The sequence below is a fragment of the Monodon monoceros genome, unplaced genomic scaffold (genome assembly GCF_005190385.1).
Source record: "Monodon monoceros isolate NGI ecotype Baffin Bay Population unplaced genomic scaffold, NGI_Narwhal_1 Super_Scaffold_13, whole genome shotgun sequence".
NCBI classification, from domain to species: domain Eukaryota; kingdom Metazoa; phylum Chordata; class Mammalia; order Artiodactyla; family Monodontidae; genus Monodon; species Monodon monoceros.
This window is the reverse complement of record NW_021703769.1, coordinates 20,919,095-20,943,385: the sequence shown is the minus strand read 5'-3', so window position 1 is coordinate 20,943,385 and position 24,291 is coordinate 20,919,095. Positions and strand designations below refer to the sequence as shown.

At 46.7% G+C, this 24,291-nt stretch overlaps 1 protein-coding gene across 4 annotated transcripts in view; it reads left to right on the top strand.

The window, feature by feature from the left end:
• Positions 1-1,159: 1,159 nt before the first annotated feature.
• Positions 1,160-24,291, top strand: part of LBP (lipopolysaccharide binding protein) — a 31,961-nt gene continuing 8,829 nt past the window's right edge. For 3 of the 4 annotated variants that reach the window (XR_003793246.1, XM_029221291.1, XM_029221292.1), the window contains exons 1-12: positions 1,160-1,336; positions 5,524-5,638; positions 6,795-6,923; positions 9,656-9,811; positions 10,417-10,480; positions 14,198-14,261; positions 16,533-16,624; positions 18,011-18,187; positions 19,793-19,852; positions 22,068-22,235; positions 23,627-23,694; positions 24,232-24,274. Coding sequence is in view for 3 of the 4 variants with exons in the window: in XM_029221291.1 (XP_029077124.1) it covers positions 1,213-1,336; positions 5,524-5,638; positions 6,795-6,923; positions 9,656-9,811; positions 10,417-10,480; positions 14,198-14,261; positions 16,533-16,624; positions 18,011-18,187; positions 19,793-19,852; positions 22,068-22,235; positions 23,627-23,694; positions 24,232-24,274 (1,260 nt within the window). In the remaining variant the exon portion in view is untranslated. Of the gene's footprint in view, positions 1,337-5,523; positions 5,639-6,794; positions 6,924-9,655; positions 9,812-10,416; positions 10,481-14,197; positions 14,262-16,532; positions 16,625-18,010; positions 18,188-19,792; positions 19,853-22,067; positions 22,236-23,626; positions 23,695-23,973; positions 24,211-24,231; positions 24,275-24,291 lie in introns of those variants that run through there. The other variant, XM_029221293.1, reaches the window with a different exon arrangement.

The window sequence follows — 24,291 nt, the reverse complement described above, 5'->3', positions numbered from 1 at the left end:
CACAATTACAGAAAAGCAGAGAGTGGTTAATGCTATGATGGAGAAAGCGCAAAGGTTTCTGGGATCTCAGAGGAGGACCTTCCTCTCATCCAGGGAAATATTGAGGTGATCGGGGAAGGCTTCCTGGAGGTGGGGGCAAAACAAAACTCACGTATATAGGGAGTCCTTGGGAGGGGAGAGATCCCTACAAATTAAGCACAATCCCTACTATAAATTTTGTTTCCCAAAATAAAATTTTATTTTCTCTACTTACTGCAAATACAATATATCCCAAGAAAATAAAAATTGAAATACCAGCAAACAAAAAGATTTTCAAAACACCCATAATCCTGCCCATCCAACCAGAAACAATCCCTCGTAACTCCTTGCTAAGAATTTTCCAGATTGGCAAACGTGAGAATAGAACAAAGAAATAGAACCTCACCCTATGATGCCATTGGCAGTGGGCGCCTCATAAGCATCTTTCTGAAGTATCAAGAAATACATTTATTTCTGCAGTCTCGCTTTAAATGTATGAGAGTTGGTATACCCAGTGCGCTTTTGTTGAACGCCTTAGGGTCCCACTCTGACCTTGCCGATGTCACACGGAGCAGCAAAGGGCATCTTACTGCTGTGACATATTTCCACACTGACTTAATTATGTACTTAGAGTCAAGTTCCAGCAGTAGAATTACTGGGTCACTGGGCATGCAGGTGTTTAAGGATTTGCCAAGTTGCCTTCCAGAAGATTTTACCACTAGCAAGGCTTGAGAAGCCTGTTTTCCCATAGGGGATGGGAAGCAGGGGTGTGGGGCGGAGATTTCTTTTTCACATAAACAGGTGAGTATATAACTCAGCTGGCTTGGACTCCCAGCTCTGCCACCTGCCGGGTGTGTGAGCTTGAGCCGGTGACCTGGCCCCTCTGAGCCTCTATAAAACTGGGCCTTCCTGGAAATGAACGTGGGGTCTTTTTGTGGGAAGAGGGGACAAACAGTGTCACCTGGGCCCAGGCCAACCCATCCTCTCACTCGGGGCGGCGACAACAGGCTTTTAAGTATGACCCATGACCCCAACAGTGTCGCAAGCAGGTTCCAGTCACTAGGCCTCCCCTTCCTGATTCCAGGAACCCGCCCCACTCAGGAGCTGCCCCAGGGCTCAGGCCTCAGTTACTTAAGGGAGCTGGGCCCAGCCTGAGGCTGCGACAGACCTGGCCCAGCCCTCTGGGAGCCCAGGATGGGGACCTCGGCTGGGGCCCTGTCCTCCCTCCTGCTGGGAATACTGCTCACATCCACCCCTGGGGCCCTGGGTGCCAACCCTGGCCTGGTCGCCAGGATCACCGACAAGGGCTTGGAGTATGGTAAGGAGCTGTGGTTGTTGGCTGGACTTGGCTGACCCGCTTGGCCCCAGGCGGTGCTGGGTACGGCAGGGGACACAGAGGGGACTCTCTCCCTGGGGGTGGTGCAGCCTTCCCGGCCAGGCAAACCTGGCTCGGGTTCTGGCCTCATCACCCAACCCCTGGGCCACTTGGGCACGTTACTTGTCTTAGCTGGGCTCCCCACTAGTCAACAGAGATAAATATTTGGGTGCGAGTAGTTGATTTGGGAGATGATTCCGGGAAACACTGTAAGAGAGTAGTGATGTGAGATGAGAAAGGCAAGGTGGCCAGGAGAGGCGTATCATTAAACCAGCTACCGCCTCAGTGATGGGAACAGTTCCGCTGGAAAATTTTTGCTCGAGTTTGAAAACATATGCCTTAAAACTAGATGTCAGGGAATTCCCTGGCGGTCCAGTGGTTAAGACTCTGCACTTCCAATGCAGGGAGCACAGGTTCGATCCCTGGTCGGGGAACTAAGATCCCACATGCTGTGCAGCACAGCCAAAAAATAAACAAACAAAAAATATATATATATTTAAAAAAAAACAAAACTAGGGACTTCCCTGGGGGAGCAGTGGTTAAGAATCCGCCTGCCAATGCAGGGACACGGGTTCGAGCCCTGGTCCAGGAAGATCCCACATGCTGCGGAGCAACTAAGCCTGTGTGCCACAACTACTGAGCCCACACGCCACAACTACTGAAGCCCGCATGCCTAGAGCCCGTGTTCCGCAGCAAGAGAAGCCACTGCAATGAGAAGCCCGCTTACTGAAACGAAGAGTAGCCCCCGCTCGCGGCAACTAGAGAAAGCCCAAGTGCATCAACGAAGACCCAACGCAGCCAATAAATAAATAAATTTTAAAAATTGATGTCAGAATGGTGGTTACCACCCGGAAGGGGCACAGGGAGCCTACAGGGGTGCCGGGAATGCCCTGCATCTTGCTCTGGGCGGTGGCTACATGGGTGCATAAACATGTAAAAATTACCTGGCAATACCTTTAAGATTAGTGCCCTTTAGGTTACACCTCTACGGATGTTATACCTCAGTTTTAAAGAATTGGAATATAGTTGATTTACAATATTGTGTTAGTTTCAGGTATACAGCAAACTGATTCAGGCTTTTTTTTTTTTTGCAGATTATATTCCATTATAGGTCATTACAAGATACTGAATAGAGTTCCCTGTGCTCTACAGTAAATCCTTGTGTATCTATGTTATGTGCAGCAGTTTGTATCTGTTAGTCCCATACTCCTAATTTGTCCCTCCCCCACACATTTCATAACCATGCTGTTTTCTATGTCTGTGAGTTTGTTTCTGTTTTGTATATAGATTCATTTGTAGCATTTTTTTTAAAAGATGCTAAAACAGGGCTTCCCTGGTGGCGCAGTGGTTGAGAGTCCGCCTGCCGATGTAGGGGACGCGGGTTCGTGCCCCGGTCCAGGAGGATCCCACATGCCGCGGGGCGGCTGGGCCCGTGAGCCATGGCCGCTGGGCCTGCGCGTCTGGAGCCTGTGCTCCGCGGCGGGAGAGGCCACAGCAGTGAGAGGCCCGCGTACCGCAAAAAAAAAAAAAAAAAAGATGCTAAAACAAAGCCTCTGAAATAACCTGTCCAAGGGGCAAGGGATCTAGGGTATTTATATACCGCTCCCCTTAGCACTTGATGGAGGGCTGCTCCTCACTTTTATGGAGGCTCAATTGCCTTAGCTGTTCACTGGGGTAATAATATTCCCTCAGGTAGAGCTGTTGGGAGCCCAGATTGGCTGGGGACAGAGAGAGGGAAATCAAGGAAGGGTTCTTGGAGGAGGTGAGGTAGAAAAGATACGTTAACTACGGACAAGAGATAGCATTTTGGCAGAGAGACCGGCTCATGCATTTGCTGGAGGGAGGACTGCAAAGTGGTATGAGGCGGAGTCAGGGAGACCCCTGGTCATCTGTGTATACACACCCTCCCTGAGGGCAGAATCCTGGGTCTCTCATACCTCAGATAAACAGAAGGTCCTACCGAATGCTGTTTATATTGAAACGCTAGATCAGGCAAAATTTGCCTCTTGCTCCTTTCCACTGTGTAAATGTAACCAGCCCTCCAGAGTTGGACATTTTGGTCCTTTCTATATATATATATATATATATATATATTTTTTTTTTTTTTGCGGTACGTGGGCCTCTCACTGTTGTGGCCTCTCCCGTTGCGGAGCACAGGCTCCAGACGCGCAGGCTCAGTGGCCATGGCTCACGGGCCCAGCCGCTCCGTGGCATGTGGGATCTTCCCGGACCGGGGCACGAACCCGCGTCCCCTGCATTGGCAGGCAGACTCTCAACTGCTGCGCCACCAGGGGAAGCCCCTTTCCATATTTTTAATGACATAAACCCTGCATTTACTGAGTACCTGATGTGTCAGGCACCAAGCAAGGGTGCTTTTTGAAATAAATTTAATTTAATTAATTAATTTATTTTTTAACATCTTTACTGGAGTATAGTTGCTTTACATTGCTGTGTTAATTTCTGCTGTATAACAAAGTGAATCAGCTATACACATACATATATCCCCACATCCCCTCTCTCTTGTGTCTCCCTCCCTCCCAGCCTCCCTATCCCACCCCTCTAGGTCGTCACAAAGCACGGAGCTGATCTCCCTGTGCTATGAAGCAGCTTCCCACTAGCCATCCATTTTACATTTGGTAGTGTATATATGTCAGTGCTACTCTTGCACTTCGTCAGAGCTTCCCCTTCGCTCCCTGTGTCCTCAAGTCCGTTCTCTATGTCTGTGTCTTTATTCCTGCCCTGCAGCTGGGTTCATCTGCACCATTTGTTTAGATTCCACATATGTGTGTTATTTGTCTTTCTCTTTCTGACTTACTTCACTCTGTGTGACAGACTCTAGGTCCATCCACCTCACTACAAATAACTCAATTTCGTTTCTTTTTATGGCTGAGTAATATTTCAGAGTATATATGTGCCACATCTTTATCCATTCATCTGTCAATGGACATTTAGGTTGCTTCCATGTCCTGGCTATTGTAAATAGAGCTGCAATGAACATTGTGGTACATGACTCTTTTTGAATTATGGTTTTCTCAGGGTATATGCCCAGCAGTGGGATTGCTAGGTCATATGGTAGTTCTATTTTTAGTTTTTTAAGGAACCTCCATACTGTTCTCCATAGTGGCTGTATCAATTTACATTCCCACCAACAGTGCAGGAGTGTTCCCTTTTCTCCACACCCGCTCCAGCATTTATTGTTTGTAGATTTTTTGATGATGCCCACTCTAACTGGTGTGAGGTGATACCTCATTGTAGTTTTGATTTGCATTTCTCTAATGATTAGTGATGTTGAGCATCCTTTCATGTGTTTGTTGGCAATCTGTATATCTTCTTTGGAGAAATGTCTATTTAGGTCTTCCACCCATTTTTGGATTGGGTTGTTTGTTTTTTTGATAGTGAGCTGCATGAGCTGCTTGTAAATTTTGGAGATTAATCCTTTGTCCATTGCTTCATTTGCAAATATTTTCTCCCATTCTGAGGGTTGTCTTTTCATCTTGTTTATGGTTTCCTTTGCTGTGCAAAAGCTTTTAAGTTTCATTAGGTCCCATTTGTTTATTTTTGTTTTTATTTCCATTTCTCTAGGAGGTGGGTCAAAAAGGATAAGCAAGGGTGCTTTTTATCCTGTCAGCCCCTTTTTGCTTTGCAATGATCTCTTTTAACCCTCATGCCATCCCAATGAGGAAAGTATTATTATCATTGCTATTTGACCGACGGAGAACACCGAGGTTGAAAACTTGCTCAAGGTCACCCACCCAGAAAGGTGCCAACACCAGAATCCTAGCCCTAAAATCCTTACAGTCTATTCTACACAGGCTAGATGCCATGAAGGGCAGGAAACAGGGCCACCCTCCAAACACACAGCACTCCTCCCTCTCGGAGCTACTGACAAAGACATTGTGTCCTCATCCCTAACATGGGCATGAACATAACTACCCCACCAGAAATGCAGTGATGCTCCTGTGTGTTTCTCTTGCTACTTGGTGCTCTAGAGGGGCTCAATAACCTGCAACTGCAATTAATGCTAATCAGGAAGTAGACTTCTTTCCCCAGGGCAGGTGGGAGCCACTGAAGGGTTTAGAAGGAGGGAGGCAGGCTGACTAGGCTGACTCCCAGCTTTTTCCCATCCACAGTGGCCCAAGAGGAGCTGGTGACTCTGCAGAGTAAACTGCATGATGTCACGCTGCCCGACTTCAGTGGGGACGCCAAGATCAAATACCTCGGCAATGCGCACTATGAATTCCACAGGTGGGGCTCTGAGGTGACTGGGCAGGGGCCGGGGGGTCCGGAGAGGAAGGGAGGGAGAGCCCCAGGACTGGCTCGGGACATCTCTGGGGCAGACGGTGGGATGGTTCCTCGCAGAATTCAGAGGCAAGTTCTGGGAGGAACTTGGGCCCCTTCATTCATTCATACAACAAATATTAATGAAGACCCGCTAGCTGTGTGACCTGAGCTTCAGCTTCCTTATCTGTAAAATGGGGCTAACTTGCTGCCTCTTTGGAGTGATAATCCAGGCTCTGGCCTGGCCACTGGATGTAGCCTGGAAGGGAAGATAGACCTTAAACATTGTTTTAAATAAACCTTAAATTTTAGATGTAGTAGCCCTCTTAGCCCTGAGGTTGGCACATCTGGAGGAGCCAGCTAAAGTTTCCTGGACACGGTGGCATTTGAGCTGCGTCTTCAAAGGATGTTTAGACCTGAGAAGCGGATGCTTTTTAAAAAAAGGCATCAAACACTTTTTGAAGGATTGACAATGGAACGGGGGCAATTGAGCCCACAGCTCATCACGCACCTCTCTGCTCGCCACTGATGGCTTCATTCAGTCCTTTTTTTATTCAGTCCATCAGTAAACATCTATTGGGCACCTACTGTGTACTGGGCAAAGAAGATGGAACTTGACCATTCTCTTCCCACTGATGGCTCCACAATCCACGTCATCTTGGTTTGCTTCTCTCAGCCCTTTTCTGTCTCTTCTTGAGGCTGCCTTCGGCCTCTTCTGAATCTGATTCCCCCACCTGGAGGTGTGGAGGAAAGTGATGATGGGGTGCATCTATGCACCCTACTCAGGATCCCAGCCAAGGGCGCATGAGCTCTGATCCTGACTGTGCAGCTTTGGGCAAATGCATCCCTTCTGAGAGGTTCTATGTCCCCCTCCGTAAAAAGGGAACCTGAACAGTGCTGAACCCCTCTGTGAGACAAACTGACATAATGCATGTAAAGTACTTGGCATGGCTGCCTGGTCAGCGCAGGGCACACAGCAAGTACGTGTGGGGAGCCAGAAGCCTATCTGATGCAGGCTCAGCTGGTCTAGTCCCCGTAGGATGGGGGCGAGAGCAAGACCCCTGCTGAGGCTGGACCTGCCTCTGCCTCCAGGCTGATGCCGCTTCTGTGGGTCTCTCTCCAGCCTGAACATCCACAGCTGTGAGCTGCTCGGCTCTGCTCTGAAGCCCCTCCCCAGCCACGGTCTGCATTTCTCCATCTCCGACTCCTTCATCAGAGTCAAGGGCAAGTGGAAGGTGCGCAAGCGGATACTGTAAGTTGACTCTGCTTCCAGGCCCTCGGAACCTTGGCTTTGGCTTTCATTCCACCTTTCCTGGGTCCAAGGTGTTCCTAACTTCCCCCATAGCAGACCCCAAGGCAAGAATTCAAGTGCAAATACTTTATCTGGGGAGCAACCTAAGGAAACATAGAGGGTGTGTGCAGAAATGAGGTGGGGAAGAAGGAGGTCAGCTTGGCAGCTACTGGAGCTCAACCCTCCCGGGGACCCCTGGGGACAGTGTAGGCAGAGCACACCTCTGAGGTACCCCAACCTCCTGTTTGCCATTGGTCAAGGGTAGCTCTCAGGGGCACGACCTCTCCAGCACTTTGAACTGTTCTCTGACCTCTGAGGTCCTTGGATGGAAGGTGGGTGAGTCTCCTTGGGCTGCCATAATGAAATGTCACAGACTAAGGGGTTCAATCAACAGAAATTTATTTTCTCACACTTCTGGAGGCTGCAAGTCCAAGATCAAGATGTGGGCAGGTTTAGTTTCTTCTGAGACTTCTTTCCTGGGCTTGCAGATAACTGCTCTGTTGCCATGTCTGCACGTGGTCATCCCTCCATGAGCCTGCACCCCTGGTGCTTCTCTGTGTGTCCAAATCTCCTCTTCTTAGAACGACAGATTGGACTCTAGCCCACCCTAATGGTCTGATTTTAACTGAATCACTGTCTCAAATACAGTCACATTCTGGTTACTGAGGGGCCTTCAACATTTGAATCTGGGGGGACACAGTTCAGCCCATAACAGGAGGGCAACTATGGGTGACCTGGCCATATAGACACTGGAGACCTGCCCTGTCCTATACAGTAGCCTCTGGCCACATGTCCTTACTGAATACATGAAAAGTGGCTGGAACAAATGGGGATCTGTCGTAAGTGTGAAATACCATATTTGAAGATTCAGCACAAAAAAGAACATAAGAAATCTCATTAATAATTTTTACATTGATCACATGTTGAAATGATAATCATATACTATTAAAATGATTCTCACCTTTTTCCTTTTGCTTTTTTTAATGTGGCTACTAGAAAATTTTAAATTACCCATGTAGTTCACATATTTCTGTTGGACAACACTGCTTTAGAAAGATGCTCAGTATATAGGTCACCTAATTTTGCATATTTATTCAATTTCCATGACAGGAATGAGGCCATACTCTTCAAGATCTCTTATATGAGCATATGACTATCTACCTCATTCTTTTTTTTTTAACTTTTTTTTAATGTAACTTTTTTAAAGATTTTTTTTTTTTGATGTGGACCATTTTTATAGTCGTTATTGACTTTGTTACAATACTGCTTCTGTTTTATGTTTTGGTTTTTTGGCCACGAGGCATGTGGGATCTTAGCTCCCCGACCAGGGATCAAACCAGCACCCCCTGCATTGGAAGGGGAAGTCTTAACCACTGGACATCCAGGGAAGTCCCTGTAATATTTTTATTGAGGTGAAATTCACATAACATGAAATTAACCATTTTAAAGTATACAATTCAGTGGCATCTAGTACACTCACAGTGTTGTACAACCACCACCTCTACCTAGTCCCACAATATTTCCATCACCCCAAAAGATGCTCCATACCTATTAAGCACTAACTCCCCATTTCCCCCTCCCCCAGTCCTGGGCCACCACCAACCCGCCTCTGTCTCTATGGATTTGCCAATCCGGGACATATAAATGAAATCGTATAGTATGTGACATTTTGTTTCTGACTTTTGTCATGTAGCACAATATTTTTGAGGTTTATCCACACTACAGCATGCATCAGTGCTTTATTCTTTTGTATGGATGGGTAATATGTCACTGTATAACTAGACCACATTTGGCTTCATTCTTTTTAAAGGCTGCAGAGCATAGATGCCCACAACTTATTGAACCTCTCCCAACTAGTTGACATTTAAGGTTGTTTCCTCATTTCTTGCTATTACCCATGATGCTTCAGTGAGCTGCCCCACACATACATCTTGACTGGACGAGCCACAGAGTAAAGACTTAGGAGTAAAATTACTGGGCCAAAGATTTGTGGTTAAAATCAGGATAGATCCCACCAGCTTGTGTTCTAGATGTGCTTTCCCAACCGGTGTTTTGTTTTCCCATATCTTCACAAGCACTGGGTATGAAAACTTCTAAACTTTTTATCAACCTGTTAGGTGAAAACTGGCATCATTGTTATTTTCATTTTTAATAACTTCTCATATGCTTATTTGCAATTGAACTTCCTGTTCATATCTTTGATCCCTTGTTTTCCCTCTTGTCCTTTCCTTATTTCTTTGTATAGGCTTGTTCTTTGTGTATTAAGGAAATTAACTCATATATTAGCTCACATGTCATGGAAATTAGCTCTTTGCCTGGATCAAGAAGCAATTTTTTTTTTTTTTACTTTGCGTATGGAATTTTTTTGTTGCTGTTCACTAAAGTTTTAATTTTCAGTGCTGGCAAGTTTATCCACCATTTCCTTTAGGGCTGCTGAGACTTAGATCTAACCTAGAAAGGCTTTTGCCCATCCCTGACCATAAGTAAATGAATCCAAGCTTTCTTCTTGATCTTTTATGGTCTTATTTGTAATAAATCTTTGCTTTGTAATAAATATTTGTAATAATTTTTGTAATTAAATTTTTACTGCAGCTTCACTTATTTGGGGGTAAGAATTGAGATTTATATTTTCCCCCCAAATGGTGGCCGACCCTAGTCTAGGAATCAATTACTACTTCTCTTATCTCCTCTAGGAAACTAGACGGCTCCTTTGACGTGACGGTCAAGGGCATCACCATTTCAGTCAATCTTCTCTTGGGCAGCGAGCCCTCTGGGAGACCCAAGGTCGCCGTTTCTAGCTGCAGCAGCAACATCCGTGATGTGGAGGTGCACATGTCAGGAGATTTGGGGTAGGTCACCATCGGGACACTCACCAGCTTGACCCCTGGCTGCAGCCACAGGCCCATTCAGCCCAAGGCCTGGTCACCGATAAGCATGAGGGTCCAGGCGTAATGCATGGGTATATCACGTGCACTTGGAGGTAATTCTTTGGGGGACCTGCTGAAATTGACAGAAGCAGATTTAAGCTCGGAGTACTGGTGTGCCATTTCCACCAAAAGACAAACTTCACCACCAACAGGCAAGTGCAATCTGGCTACTGAAGAAACACGAAGGCTTTTAGCCAAAGGAGAGTTTGTGGAAAATATATAAACCCTTGAGCAAGTCTCTTCAAGTCTCAGTTTTCTAGATTAGAAAAACATGGATTCTCCAGCCCCTCCCCCAAATCTGACTTTGGGGCACAGCAGGGGGCTGGGATGCCAGATGCACTGAATCAGTGAGTGTGCTGGGAACTGGGACTCTGCATATTCATCCCACCCAGGATTCTGGGACACAGCAGGGGACCAGAATGGGGTGGGGAGGGCTCCCTTGGTGACTGGCCTGGCTCTCCCTACTGTCCCACTGTCCCTGCATTCAGTGGCACACAGCTGATCATCCACTGTGCTTCTCTCCCCAGGTGGCTGCTGAATCTCTTCCACCATCAGATCGAGTCCAAGTTCCGAAGAGTATTGGAGAGCAAGGTAAGAATGTCCAAGTGGCTGGCGCTGCCAAGCCACTCAAGGGGCTGGGCCCAAGTCCTTAATGGGCTCTGGCCTTGAACAGCCCTAGGGGCTGGCCCAGGCACACTTGGGCTCAAGGCCCAGAGAGGACAAATCAAGGTCATGAAGCTGGTGTGCGGCAAAGCTGGGGGCAAAATGTAGGTCTCTGGACTCCGAGTCTATCCAGTTAGACAGAAAAGGGTTAGATGCTTGGCCAAGGGACCAAATGGAGACGCCTGCTTGGCTTTGCTCACTGCCCACCCCGGCCCTGCAGTCCACAAACGCAAAAAAGAAAATCAACACTTAGGTGGCTTCAGAGACCAAGCAGGAAACTTTGGGAGTGTGTGGACCAGGTGGGAGTTCTGGTTCCTACCTGGGCGATGAGCACCTGCTTTGTACGCGGAAGCAGCGACAGAGTGTCAGTTCTTCCCATTAAAAAAATTATGTGAAATCTCCAAATTTTGGAATCTCTGGCTCAAAGAAAGAGGTTTCATGTTAACTTTCAGTTCTTGCACTCACTTACTTCACCCCAAAATCCCATTTCTGGGGTATCATATACCTGGAGCTGTGTCTGTAGCAATGACTGTGCTTGGGAAGGAGAAAGTAACAGAGGAAAAAACAGGCGCACACACCGCTCTTGGTGCAACATCTGGTTTGGCTTTGAGTGCCTCCTGGTGGTTGAAGAGAGAATAGCATGCAGACCCCACAGATTGGATGTAGCAAGCTGCCTTCTGTTCCCTGTCTTATCCTGGTGTCCTGGGGTCTAGGTGAGCTTGGGAAATATGCCAGCCTCCTTCTCAAGCACCCCATTGCCATGTTGCCATGCCTTTCTGAGTGGGACATAATATTCTTCAGTGGTTTGGATTTATACTCCCCTACTGATGATGGAGATAATAATGATTAATAATAATAATATATAAAAATAGTACCATATTACAATTAATAATAATATAATTATCAGGGTAATAAGTTACCCTGATAATTATTATTTTGATAAATTAATATAATTAATGTTATACAGAATGTGTCACTCTATATAACTATTCTTATTTATAATAATAATGGTGGCTATTTGTTGAGCCTGTGGCTTGGCTAAGAATAATGTACTAATCACTTCACATAGGCAATGCCGCTGGATCTTAACCACAGCCTCTGAAGGAGATACCGTTTCCCACATTTGAGGGAGAAGGCTCTGAGCGTGGAGTAACTTGTTCGGTGGTCACCTTGTTGACAGGAGGCTAGGTCAGGATTTGAATTTTCTGGAGCTGGGAGCAGCTTGTACCAAAGGCCTTGTCGGGGCTGCTGTCTCAGGAAAGATGGAGATCTCTCTCCCCGACCCCTGATCTTTTTTTCTTAAATTTATTTATTTATTTATTTTGGCTGCGTTGGGTCTTTGTTGCTGTGCGTGGGCTTTCTCTAGTTGCGGTGAGCGGGGGCTACTCTTCGTTGTGGTGCATGGGCTTCTCGTTGCAGTGGTTTCACTTGTTGCAGAGCACGGGCTCTAGGCGCACGGGCTTCAGTAGTTGTGGCACGTGAGCTCACTAGTTGTGGCTCACGGGCTCTAGAGCGCAGGCTCGGTAGTTGTGGCGCACGGGCTTAGCTGCTCAGCCGCATGTGGGATCTTCCCGGACCAGGGCTCAAACCCGTGTCCCCTGCATCGGCAGGCGGATTCTTAACCACTGCGCCACCAGGGAAGTCCTGACCCCTGATCTTTATAGGGCTTCAGAAATCTCCTTCTCCCAGGGCAACTAAGAGCCTGGTGCAGGACCATTTGACTTTCCCATTCAGGGAGGAATGTGGTATCTGACTAGCAGGGCTAGGAATAACGAGTCCTTGCTGAGTGCTTACTCTCTGGGCCATACACACTCATCCTCTTATAACCTCACCCCACCCCCGCCGAACACCCTGGAAAGCACTGGGCCTTGTCACTGTATCCTGAGGTGAGGACCCCAAAGCAGAGAGAGATTCTGCAAAGGTCACACAGCCAGTGGAGACTTAGCAGGATTTGAACCCAGGTTTTCAGACTTCCCTACTACACCCTTAACCACTGCCCCAACCTGCCTCTCTGGGAGACCGTACTGCGTGTCTGGAGCCGAAGCACCTGAAGGCCTCCCTTCCCCCATTGGGTGAGGTCGACAGAGTTTCCTGGCTCCTTTGAAACCAACCATGAAGGTTCCTCACCACCTCTTTCCTTTATTTCTGGCAGCTCCTCACTACCAAACTCTTCTCCCAGAAACTAGGCCAGCTGCAAAGGGAGGTGAAGATTTCACCCCTTGTCTGCCCAACCCCCAGTCTAGTCCTTCCCCACAGCCCTGTGCCTGGTTTATGCCTGCTCACCCTTTAGCTTACCCTTAAAATGCCACCTCTTCAAGGGAGCCGTCGGTGACTCCCTCACTAGGCCAGGGCCCCATCCATGCTCTTGGACCCCCCTGCCCACGTGCCCCTCCCTCCACTGTATCTGTGCATCCGTTTGCACCACAGGTGATAGCTGGTTAATCAAAAAAGCTGTTTAAAGTGAGGACTCACTCATACACACCTGAACAAAGAAAATATTTACATATGAATCCAATGTTTTAAGATACAGTAAATGTAAATGCAGTTGACCTAGGCCCAGAACTGTTCTTTGCAAACAGTCTCTTGATTGGCATTGCACTGTCCTTCTTTCATTCAACAGGCATCTGCTACAAATTCCAGCTCAGATTTCTTTAACCACAATGAGAATCTAAAGACATTTGCAAAGCAATCCCAATGCAGAATCCTTCTAGATTTTTATGATTGTCTTCCTTGTAAGCTTTTCTGGTCCACACCAATTTACCAGCATTTTCTTTAAGCAACTCACCTTTCCAAAACACTTACTATAGGTTTTTGGGAATTCCCTGGTGGTCCAGTGGTTAGAACTCCGCGCTTTCACTGCCGAGGGTGTAGATTTGATCCCTGGTCAGGGCACTAAGATTCCTCAAGCCCTGAGGCATGGCCAAAAAAAAAAAAAAAAGAAGAAGAAGAAGGAAAGGAAACGTAGGTTTTCATAGAAACGACTCTTGTCTCAGTCGTATTTCATGGGTTTACATAAGAAATAATTTGAGTGATTGCAATAACAAGGAAAGCAAACAGGTTAGAGAACACACATTTCCTTTTCTTGAGACGCACGCCGTTCAACTGGGGCAAAAAATTCTGAGTGCTTAGTGCGTGCGGTAGTCCGCTGGGTGGGAGGGTTCAGTCTTCCACGGGCAGCAGGGGACATGGGGACTATTGATCAGTCCAGCTAACCTGTTAAGTGATGACATTTAAGAAGTATCTGCATTAACTGCACACTTATTTGTGTGGCCATTGCTACTTATCGTCTAGTTCTGCTATTTCAGCTGTAGACCCTGGGAGACCAGGGCATCCCAAAGGCAAAGGTCCTTCATGATGGAGTTTCAGGCAGTGCCTCTAGCCATGTCCCCTCATCCGCTGCGTAGGTGACTACCTAGCTCCGATTTCCAGTCCTGGGATGGACTTTGACAGGTCCAGCTGGACCCTATTGGGGTCGACATGTTTTTGATCATTTCTACTTTCTCAGTACATCATAAGCACTTATACATTTTTGTAGAATCAATGACCAATTAGCAAATAAGTGAAATAATGGAACTAAGGCAATTAGCACAGGGCCAGACCAAAGCCAGGGAACTCACTCAGGCTTTCTCTTCCCATATTTTTCAGATTTGCAAAATAATCCAGGACTCGGTGACCTCTGACCTACAGCCTTACCTCCAAACTCTGCCAGGTAGGACACCCCACCCATCCCTGGGATACTTGATTTTTACTAATTTTTATAAGTGCATACGTGTACCTTATAAAACCTTACATGGAAGAGAAGTGTTGAAAGTTAAAATTAAAATCCCCTTTTCTCCCCAAATTTTCTTCCAAGAGGTAACCTATTTCCTTTGAATGTTCAAATATAAATATACACATACATAAGCATATGACTATACATTCACATATGTATTCCTTTTGTTCATGAATATATGTGAATATGCATAATTATGAATATATGTTAGTCTATAATAATAGAGACATTGTTCTTTTGTAACTTGTATACTTTGGAGATCTTTCTACATCAGCACATATAAATTGATCTCATTTTTTAAAACTTTTGTGTAGAAGTTAATACAGAGAGAAAAGTGCTCAAATCATAAGAGTTTTTAGAAACTTTTCACGAACTGATCACATGCACGTACCAGCTTCCAGATCAATATACAGAACACGACTGGCCTTTCAGAGTCCTCCCGTGTCTCCTTCTGACACTGCCCACCCCTCAGGGTGACCACTAACCCAGCTTCTGCTAGCAAAGATTAGCTTTGCACTTTGTACATCAATGGAACCATACAGTAGAGTCTTTTATCAAGAGCTGGAGGCTTTCTCTATTCAACTTTTTTTTTAAAGGACACACATTTTATTTATTTATTTATTTTAATTTATTTTATTTATTTATTTTTGGCTGCGTTGGATCTTTGTTGCTGCGCGCGGGCTCTCTCTAGTTGCAGTGAGCAGGGGCTACTCTTCGTTGCGGTGCGCGGGTTTCTCATTTCGGTGGCTCCTCTTGTTGCGGAGCACGGGCTCTAGGCGTGTGGGTTTCAGTAGTTGTGGCACGCGGGCTCAGCAGTTGTGCCTCACGGGCTTAGTTGCTCTGCGACATGTGGGATCTTCTCAGACCAGGGATCGAACCCATGTCCTCTGCACTGGCAGGCAGATTCTTAACCACTGCGCCACCAGGGAAGCCCTATTCGACTTTAAAATATGAGGTCAATCCATATTGTTGCATATCGTGAGTTCATTCTCCTGCTGTGCAATCCACCGTGTCCATGTCTCTCCATTTATTTATCTATTGTACTATTGAAGCCCATTTGGGTAGTTTCAGTTTTAGACCATTGTGGGTAGGTGCTGTGAACATTCTAGCTCCTGTGGATGCATGTCTTTGGGTATATACCCAGGAGAGAAATTATAGGTTCAGCCTTAGCAGATCCTGCCAAACAGTTTTCCAAAGTGGTTTTAATAGACCTCTTTTTTTTTTTTTTTTTTTTTGGCCACGCCACATGGCTTGCAGGATCTTAGTTCCCTGACCAGGGATTGAACCTGTGCCCCCTCCAGTGTAAGCACAGAGTCCTAACTACTGGACCATCAGGGAGTTCATTTTAATAGCTGCACAGTGTTCTATCTTAACGGATGTCTCCATTTATTTAATAAGTCCCCAGCTGCTGGATAGGTAGGTTTGTTGCCGTCCTTTGCTATTGCCAACAGCGGGGCAGGGAGCGCCTCACACCGCCTCTTCCCCTTCAAATGTAGCAAGTGGAGGCCCCGGATCTCGGCTACACACATAAAGTTGGCAGAAACAGGCCCTGGCAAATTGTTGAGGTGTTCTCTCATGCCTTGGCCCCCAGGTCCTCCACACTCACCTGTTGACATTCCCCTTCAACAGAGACCCAGGCAGGCACAGACACCCAAGTGCTTGGGACAGAAAACTCCCGTCCCTCCAGGGCCTTGGAGCGGAGTCTCTGGGCCCTTTGGACATGGCCCAGCCTTCCTGGTTATTTGGTTCGTACTGGTAGGAGGCTGGTGTCCTGGAAGATCAAGGTCTCGGTTGTAAACTTGGGGAGCAATAGCTTTGGCTGGAGAGTTTTTCCTATTGTGTGGCTTCCTAGGTGTGGAAGGGCTGCCAGACCTGAGTTCCTCCTGCCCTCAGGGTATGTGTGTGTGTGTCTATGTGTCTATGTGTGTGTGTGTGACTGTGTGTCTGAGTATGTGAGACTCTGGAAACTGCTCAGGCTCTGGGCTAAGCATACCAGCCCCCTTGTGGCTAAATCACCAGTGGAACCGAAGAACCCATGTCAACTCTTTCTTGGCAAAGGAGTTCTTTGCCCCCAGCACTGGGCTGGGTGGAGGGTCTTAAGGTGGAGGGGCAGGGGGCTCTGAAGAAAGTCACAGAGAGTGTGGGTCAGCCAGAGCCCTCACCCCTTCTCCCTCGTCTGCCTCCTAATTCTGCCCTTCCCCCGTTCAGTCACCATGGAGATGGACATTTTCGCTGGGATTGATTACAGCTTAATGGAGGCCCCTCAGGCAACAGCGGAAATACTGGACGTGATGCTTAAGGTAAAAGGGTCTGGGGCGGGGGGTCTTGGGCGGGTCCAGGCCCAGTGCGGGGTCGCCTCAGGGTCAGCCCTTACTGGGGCCTCTTGTTCTCCTGGCTTCAGATCTGTCCTCATCTACCCGTGGTTCCCACTGTGTCAAGGGCAGGGCGATATGGATTAGCTGCGGGGTGTTCCCAGAGCCAGGATCCTCCCACGGTGTCTTTTCTTGTTTTTTTAAGCTTTTTTTTTTTTTGGCTGTGCCTGTAGCTGTGGCGCACGGGCTTAGTTGCTCCGCGACGTGTGGGATGTTCCCGGACCAGGGCTCGAACCTGTGTCCCTTCCATTGGCAGGCGGATTCTTAACCACTGCGCCACAAAGGAAGCCCCACCCACGCTGTCTTACATCACTTAGGCCTTGAAACTTCCCTTCCCCCTTCCTCCCCTCTTTCACCTTTCCCACCAAGCAGGTGAGGTCAATCAGAGCTGGCCCTCAGTGGTGTAGAGGAGCTGGCCAGGAGGTCCTATAGGTTAATAGACCAAAGCTTCTGCGGATCGTTTCATTAAGGGATTCTGGATACACACTTTGATCCAAAGGAAAACATCCTTCTTATTTTTTAATTTTTATTGGATTATAGTTGATTTACAATGTTGTGTTAGTTTCAGGTATACAGCAAAGTGTATCAGTTATACATATATCCTCTTTTTTTTTTATGTTGGGGGTAGGAGTTTTATTAATTAATTTATTTATTTTTGCTGTGTTGGGTCTTCGTTTCTGTGAGAGGGCTTTCTCTAGTTGTGGCAAGCGGGGGCCACTCTTCATCGCGGTGCGCGGGCCTCTCACTATCGCGGCCTCTTGTTGCAGAGCACAGGCTCCAGACGCGCAGGCTCAGTAGCTGTGGCTCACGGGCCCAGCTGCTCCGCGAGCATGTGCGATCCTCCCAGACCAGGGCTCGAACCCGTGTCCCCTGCATTAGCAGGCAGATTCTCAACCACTGCGCCACCAGGGAAGCCCCCCCCCCTTTTTTTTTAAGATTCTTTTCCCATATAGGTCATTACAGAGCATTGAGTAGAGTTCCCTGTGCTATACAGCAGGTTCTTATTAGTTATCTCTTTTATATATAGTAGTGTGTATATGTCAGTCCCAGTCTCTCAATTTATACCTCCTTCCCTTATCCCCTGGTAACCATAAGTTTGTTTCCTACATCTGTGACTCTACTTCTGTTTTGTAAATAAGTTCATTTGTACCCTTTTTTTTTAGATTCCAAGGAAAACTTATTTAATGGTTGAGTTTCAGGCAGTGCCTCCAGTCCATGTTCCCTCGTCAGACTCTATAGGCAACTACCTAGCTCAGACGTCCAGCCCTGGGATAGACTTAGAAAAGTTCAAATGGATTCTATCTCTCTCTCCAGGGTGAAATTTTTAGCCGTGATCACCGCTCCCCGGTTGCCTTCCTTGCGCCTGTCATGAGCCTTCCAGAAGAACACAGCCGAATGGTCTACTTTGCCATCTCTAATTATGCCTTCAACACCGCCAGCCTAGTTTATCACAAAGTGGGATACCTGAACTTTTCTATCACAGATGACATGGTGAGAATAATAGCACAACAGCTCCCACAAATGACACTGTCTCCTTCCTTCTTTCCTTTCCACGCGTTTACATCAGTGAAATAGTAAATTATGACTAAAAGAAAGATCAAGAGCAGGAAACTATAAGTTAGTACGATTTCCCTTTTCACTTTGGCTGCCAGAGAGCTCAAAGTCAAAGTTCTTTCTCCCTTAGAACAATCGTGGAAGACTTTGTGGCTTGCTTGTCTGTCTTTTACTTTTCCCTCCAGACTCGATCTGTTATTCTAATTCATACTTTCTTTCATCCTGATGGTCTGTGGAGGTTTAAAAAAAGATTTTAGTGAATGGGGCAGGACAATAGATACACTGATAAATGCAAAAGTTACATAGAATAGAAAGTAAAGACCAAGTTAAAAGTAAAGCACAATTTTATAAAGACACTGGGCCCCCAAATTGATTTTTTTTAATATCACGAATCTCTGCAGGAGCTTTCTGTAGCCAAAATGGAAAGGGTACATGATTTAGTGATTCATAGCAAAAAAGAGAGACAAAGTCTTCCGAGCACTTAGCTCTAAAATAACTGTCTCTTTGTATAAAGAGATGTGGCTTTGTATGAAGGTTACTGAATTTTAGAGTGGATCACATGGTTAATATTTCTTTCAGTTTCTTTAATATTTCTGGGGTTTAGATGGGTGTTTCTTGTAGCTCTTTGTAAAAGCTGAGGCCTCGTGAACAATGTAGGGAGGGTGGGGGAAACACAATGCAGTCCAAACTGGATGGTCCAGCCTACCCTGGTAATAAATTGAGGACCAGCAGTGATGGATGGAGTGACATGTGTCCTTCGACTCACCCACACCCAGGCCTTTTACTTCTATGGCCATGTTTGAGCCACCCTTCCCACCTGTGGTACAGTCCCTTCTTTCAGTGGGTGGGATCACGGTAGCTGTGTTTTACTGAGCACTCACTATGTGCTAAGCCTTGGGCTAGATGCTTTGTACCCACCATTTCACTTAGCCCTCACAGTGACCCAACAAGTGGGGACTATAATTATCTCCATCTTATAGGTGAGGAAGTTGGGGCTCAGAGAGGTAAAGGCACTCACCTGACATCACATAGTCACGAAGCCAAGAGTCAAACCTAGATCTGTGTGATTGAAAATCTCACCCTTGTGGATCCTCTGATTGAGTCCTGAGTGTCACTTATGGCCCAAGGAGAGCAGTCAGGATCCCAAGGACTCGTGTGTTCATGGTGAATGCAGAACAGGCATCTCGCCATTGCCATGGTAACCCGGAGCAGTCAAGAAGCTACATTATTGGGCTTCCCTGGTGGCGCAGTGATTGAGAGTCCGCCTGCCGATGTAGGGGACACGGGTTCGTGCCCCAGTCCGGGAAGATCCCACGTGCCGCGGACTGGCTGGGCCCGTGAGCCACGGCCGCTGAGCCTGCGCGCCCAGAGCCTGTGCTCCACAACGGGAGAGGCCACAACAGTGAGAGGCCCATGTACCGCAAAAAAAAAAAAAAAAAAAAAGAAGCTACATTATTGAATATCCCCCCACTTCCCCAACTCTCTTCAGACCTTTGGCTCCAGCCGGAGCACCTAAAACTTCTTTGTGTTCCTTTGCCGCAGGTTCCGCCTACTTCTAACATCCGACTGACCACCAAGTCCTTCCGCGCCTTCTGCCCCCGGGTAAGACTTCCCTCAGCCCTCAGGGTGCAGGCTGAGCCCCCAATACTTCAGGGGTTTTCTTTAAAACCTCCACACTCCTCTCAGCTTGACCAAGAGTCAGAAGGGCGGCAGTGGGGCCCCCAGTGAAGGCCGTGGTGCTACAGGTTTGGGGACTCCCTTCCCTTCAAGGCCCAGATAACAGGGGCCTGAGCCCTGTATCTCGTGGGACCCCAGGCTGCCCAGTCTTTCATTGATGATCTCTGACAATACCAAGGAATGCCGACATGTCCCACAAAATGTATCCTAATTAATAACACCAAGCAATTACAGAGGGCGTACTAGGGGTCAGGCACTGTTCTTGGTGCTTTAAAAACTTATTTTTTGAATGGATAATAAATTCTCATTGTTCAAGATTCAGAAGACATAGAAGGTTATAGAGTGGAAAGTCCCATCCACTCCTGTCCCCTAAACATCCAGTTCACACCCTGAGTCTATCAATATTGTCAGATCGTACACATCTTTCTGGGGCTATTCTATGTGTATGTGAACAAATGTATGTCTTTCCTCCATTTTTTTACACAAATGGAGGTATATTTTACACTCCATTTTGTACCTTACTTTTTCTCTTAGTATACCAGGAGATGATTCCATGTAGGTAGATAAAGAGCTTCCTCACTCTTGTTTTCTTGGGAATCCAGTCTGCCATTGTATTATGGATGGACCATAGTTTGGGTAATCAGTCCCCCATGGAAGGACATTTACGTTGTTTCCAGTCTTTTGCTACATCAGTGTTGCAGTGAATAACCCTGTAGCTTGGTCTTTGCTGGACTAAGCTCTTCATGTTCAATATCTCATTTAATCCCACAGAAATCCACCTGTCCTGTCGCCTCTCCCCTACCTTCTGAGTCCCCCCAAGACAGAGCTCAGTCAGGTGGTAGTGTTTAAAGTTCCTTGCAGAAGCCTTGATGATGGCTGAGAGGAATTATAACGGTGGGAGAATGGTTGAACTTTAAATACTGCGGTACCTGGGTCACGTCCTTCCATAACATACCCTCACAGCAGGCCCTTTCTCTCCCTAGAGCCCCACAAAAGCCCAACCTGCCACCATGTTGTCGGCGCTAGCTTTAGAGGGACCTTGGCTTCATCCTGGTTCCAACATCCCTTTTGCCCAAAAAGAGGAGGAAACTCTCCCCTCCCTTCCTGCTCACATCGTAATCAACCTGACACAGAAGCAGCTCGGGTCACCTTCTTAGTCAGGTGGTTTACCTCCTCAACCTTCTAAAGATCTCCCTTTTACAACTGAATGTAGATTTTATATTTGCATAACCAAAAGGCTCATGGGACTGTTGTTCCTCCACCAACTTCCCCCGTAAAAGGAACAGTCTTGACCCCAAATTAAATTCTAATTAAAAGGAAGATTGCCAGCTCTTTGAAATGGTGGGATCTAGGTGTGCTGTGCTTCAGAAACAGTGGTGTCTGGGCTTTGCGTGTGCAGTTACCTGAGTGTGATGGGGGTATAGAGAAAAAAAGAGCTCTCACCCACTGCCCAGGGAGGGGTGTGGAGTGAAAAACAAATCAGCCTAATCTTTCTGGAGGACAGCTTGGCAATCAATCAATAACTGGCAGAAGATTTTAAAATATCCCTGCCTGGGGCTTCCCTGGTGGCGCAGTGGTTGAGAGTCCGCCTGCCAATGCAGGGGACGCGGGTTCGTGCCCTGGTCCGGGAAGATCCCACATGCCACGGAGCGGCTGGACCCGTGAGCCATGGCCGCTGAGCCTGCACGTCCGGAGCCTGTGCTCCGCAATGGGAGAGGCCACAACAGTGAGAGGCCCGCGTACCACTAAAAAAAAAAAAAAAAAAAAAAAATCCCTGCCCTTGGACTCAGCAATTCCACGTCTAGGAATGTATCCCCCAAAATAATAGCCAACGGTACACAGGAGAGTGGTCTTTAAAATGGCAAAACCTTGGAGACAACTTGATGTGCAATAATGTTAGATCAATTGCAGCACCCATGCACAGTGGAATACAATGCATCCATGAGATAAATGACACAGACTCCATATGTCTGACGTGGAAGGATGTCCAGTTATACCTTCAAGAGAAAAAGGCACAGAGAATTTTGTGGAAATTAAACCAACCAAGAAGTGTCCTCAGCTTGATCTGACTCCCTCGAGGGTCTCCCAGCAAACCTGCATGTTTCCTTCTCTTGACATAATTTCTTCATTCTGCCCTCAGTTAGCCAGACTGTACCCCAACACGAACTTAACGCTCCAAGGCACAGTGGTCTCTGCCCCGTTCCTGAACTTCAGCCCTGGGAATCTGTCCTCAGCTGCCCAGATGGAGATTGAGGCCTCTGTGCTCCTGCCCAACTCCGTCAAGGAGCCAGTCTTCCGGCTTGGTGTGGTAAGGTTCAAAGGCTTGGCAAACATTGTTCCCTTTTCCTACATGCTTTTTCCCCCACTCCCCACCTGGCTAATTCCTTAAGATAGATCTCAACTTAAGTATCACTTCCTCAGATAGGCCTTTCTTGGTTGCCCTTACCCCTGATCTACCTTAGGCCCCTTGTCATTTTTTTTCTTGTGGCACCCTATTATTTTTCCTCATAGGACTTATTGTAAAGATACCAATGTAGCTGTTTGCAGGTTTATTTGCTTAATGTATGTTTGCCCAACTAAGTGAGTCTGGGCTATTGTGGGGAGGGAGGCAGAGGGGATCTTTGACCTGTTGCTCTGCTCTGTATCTATATCTGACCCCTGAAGACTACATTTCCCAGGCTTCCTTGCACTGACTTCCAGCTAGGTCAGCCAATGGAAGACACTGTCAGGAGAACAGAGGGTGGGAGGAAGGAAGAAGCCAGAGTATTTCTTCTTCTTTCTTTATCTTGGACAGAGACTCAGGCACTGACTGTGTCTCCTCCATGGTGCCTCCCCAATTCCTCCCTCTGTTCCTCCAATCCTGGGGTGGAAGCAGCTTCCCACCTCTGCTAATCTCTGAGTTGCCTCTCCAACTCTTTTTTAACTTCTCAGCAATTCCATCATTTGTATAACCAATCCCCTGTATGAAATTCCCTCTTGGTTAAATATTGAGAGTTGTGTCTCCCTTCTCAGTGGACCCTGTCAAACAGAGAAGGGATTCTGAGTTTTTTGGGGGTCCTGCTCACAGGATGGAGAACTTTGCTCTCTTGTTCCAGGTTTGAAACTCAGCAAGACAAATTTCTAGAAGAGTAATTGCTCCCAGATGTTATATCTGCAACTTGATATTGTTGTTATTGTTATCAAAATTGTTGTCAATATATTTTATTTTATTATTTTTTATTTTTATTTTTATTATTTTGGTAAAGCAGAAAAGGATAGCTTTATTGCTTTGCCAGGCAAAGGGGAACACACCAGACTTCTGCCCTGAAAAACTACGTGTCCCCAATATATTTTAAATTAAAACATAAGCTATTATCATTACTATTATTATTTACTCGGGCTGAATCTTGGCCCTGAGATAGCTAGAAATGGTCCCTTTAGAGATCTCCAGGCATAGGCCTCTATACCTTCTCTTGGTAGTATGTTCAAAGTTTAATTGCTATCATAGTCAGCAATTTCAAGTAAAAATATTCAAGTCCAAGTTCAAATGTTTATTGAGCACCCATGATGAGCTTCCTGGGAGTCTAATCTAGTGGGCAAGTTCCTGCTTTAACTCAGTGAGATGTTTGCTTAGAGGAGACAGCAGGTCCTCATAGTTATCCGTTCTGTACATGACAACCTCCTTCATATAGACCTGTTTCTTTCTACTGGAATTACCAGGCCACTAATGTGTCTGTCATGTTGACCTTCAACGCCAGCAAGATCACTGGATTCCTGAAGCCAGAAAAGTAAGTCAGCCTCGTGACTTACATGGGGGGGGCGCTCAACTGGGCTCCATCTGACGCTTCAGCTGATTCCCTGTAGCTGGAGGTGGGATGTAACCAGATCCCCCTGTCAAACCGTGGGGCCCACGGTTTGGGAAGGAAAGTTAAATTTTACCCCAGTTGGCCCAATTCCTTTGGCCAACTGGATCTGCCTCCATAAACTTCCTTTTCACCTAACCCCCATTACTTCCAAATTTCTAAAGAATTTACTAATACTGCTTTTTCTTAATCTATGAATTTTAGACATCGGCAATATTGACTTCCTGAAATTATAGAGACTGAGTTCTTTTATGCTACACACTTCCCCTCTGCAAGTCTTCCCAATAAGGTTGTATCATTGTTTTTGGTTCCTCAATCACCTTTTTCACTCTCACTGCTACCACACCCTGGGCCCTGTGCCTTCTCAAGCTGGTGTCTCCTCCTTTCTGGGGATCCCTACATTGCTTAGGTTTGCCTTGAACATAATGCCCACATCTCTGAATCTTCTCTGATTTGTTATAGGATACAAGTGGAACTGAAAGAATCTAAAGTTGGAGTATTCAATGTAAGTTATTATTGTTT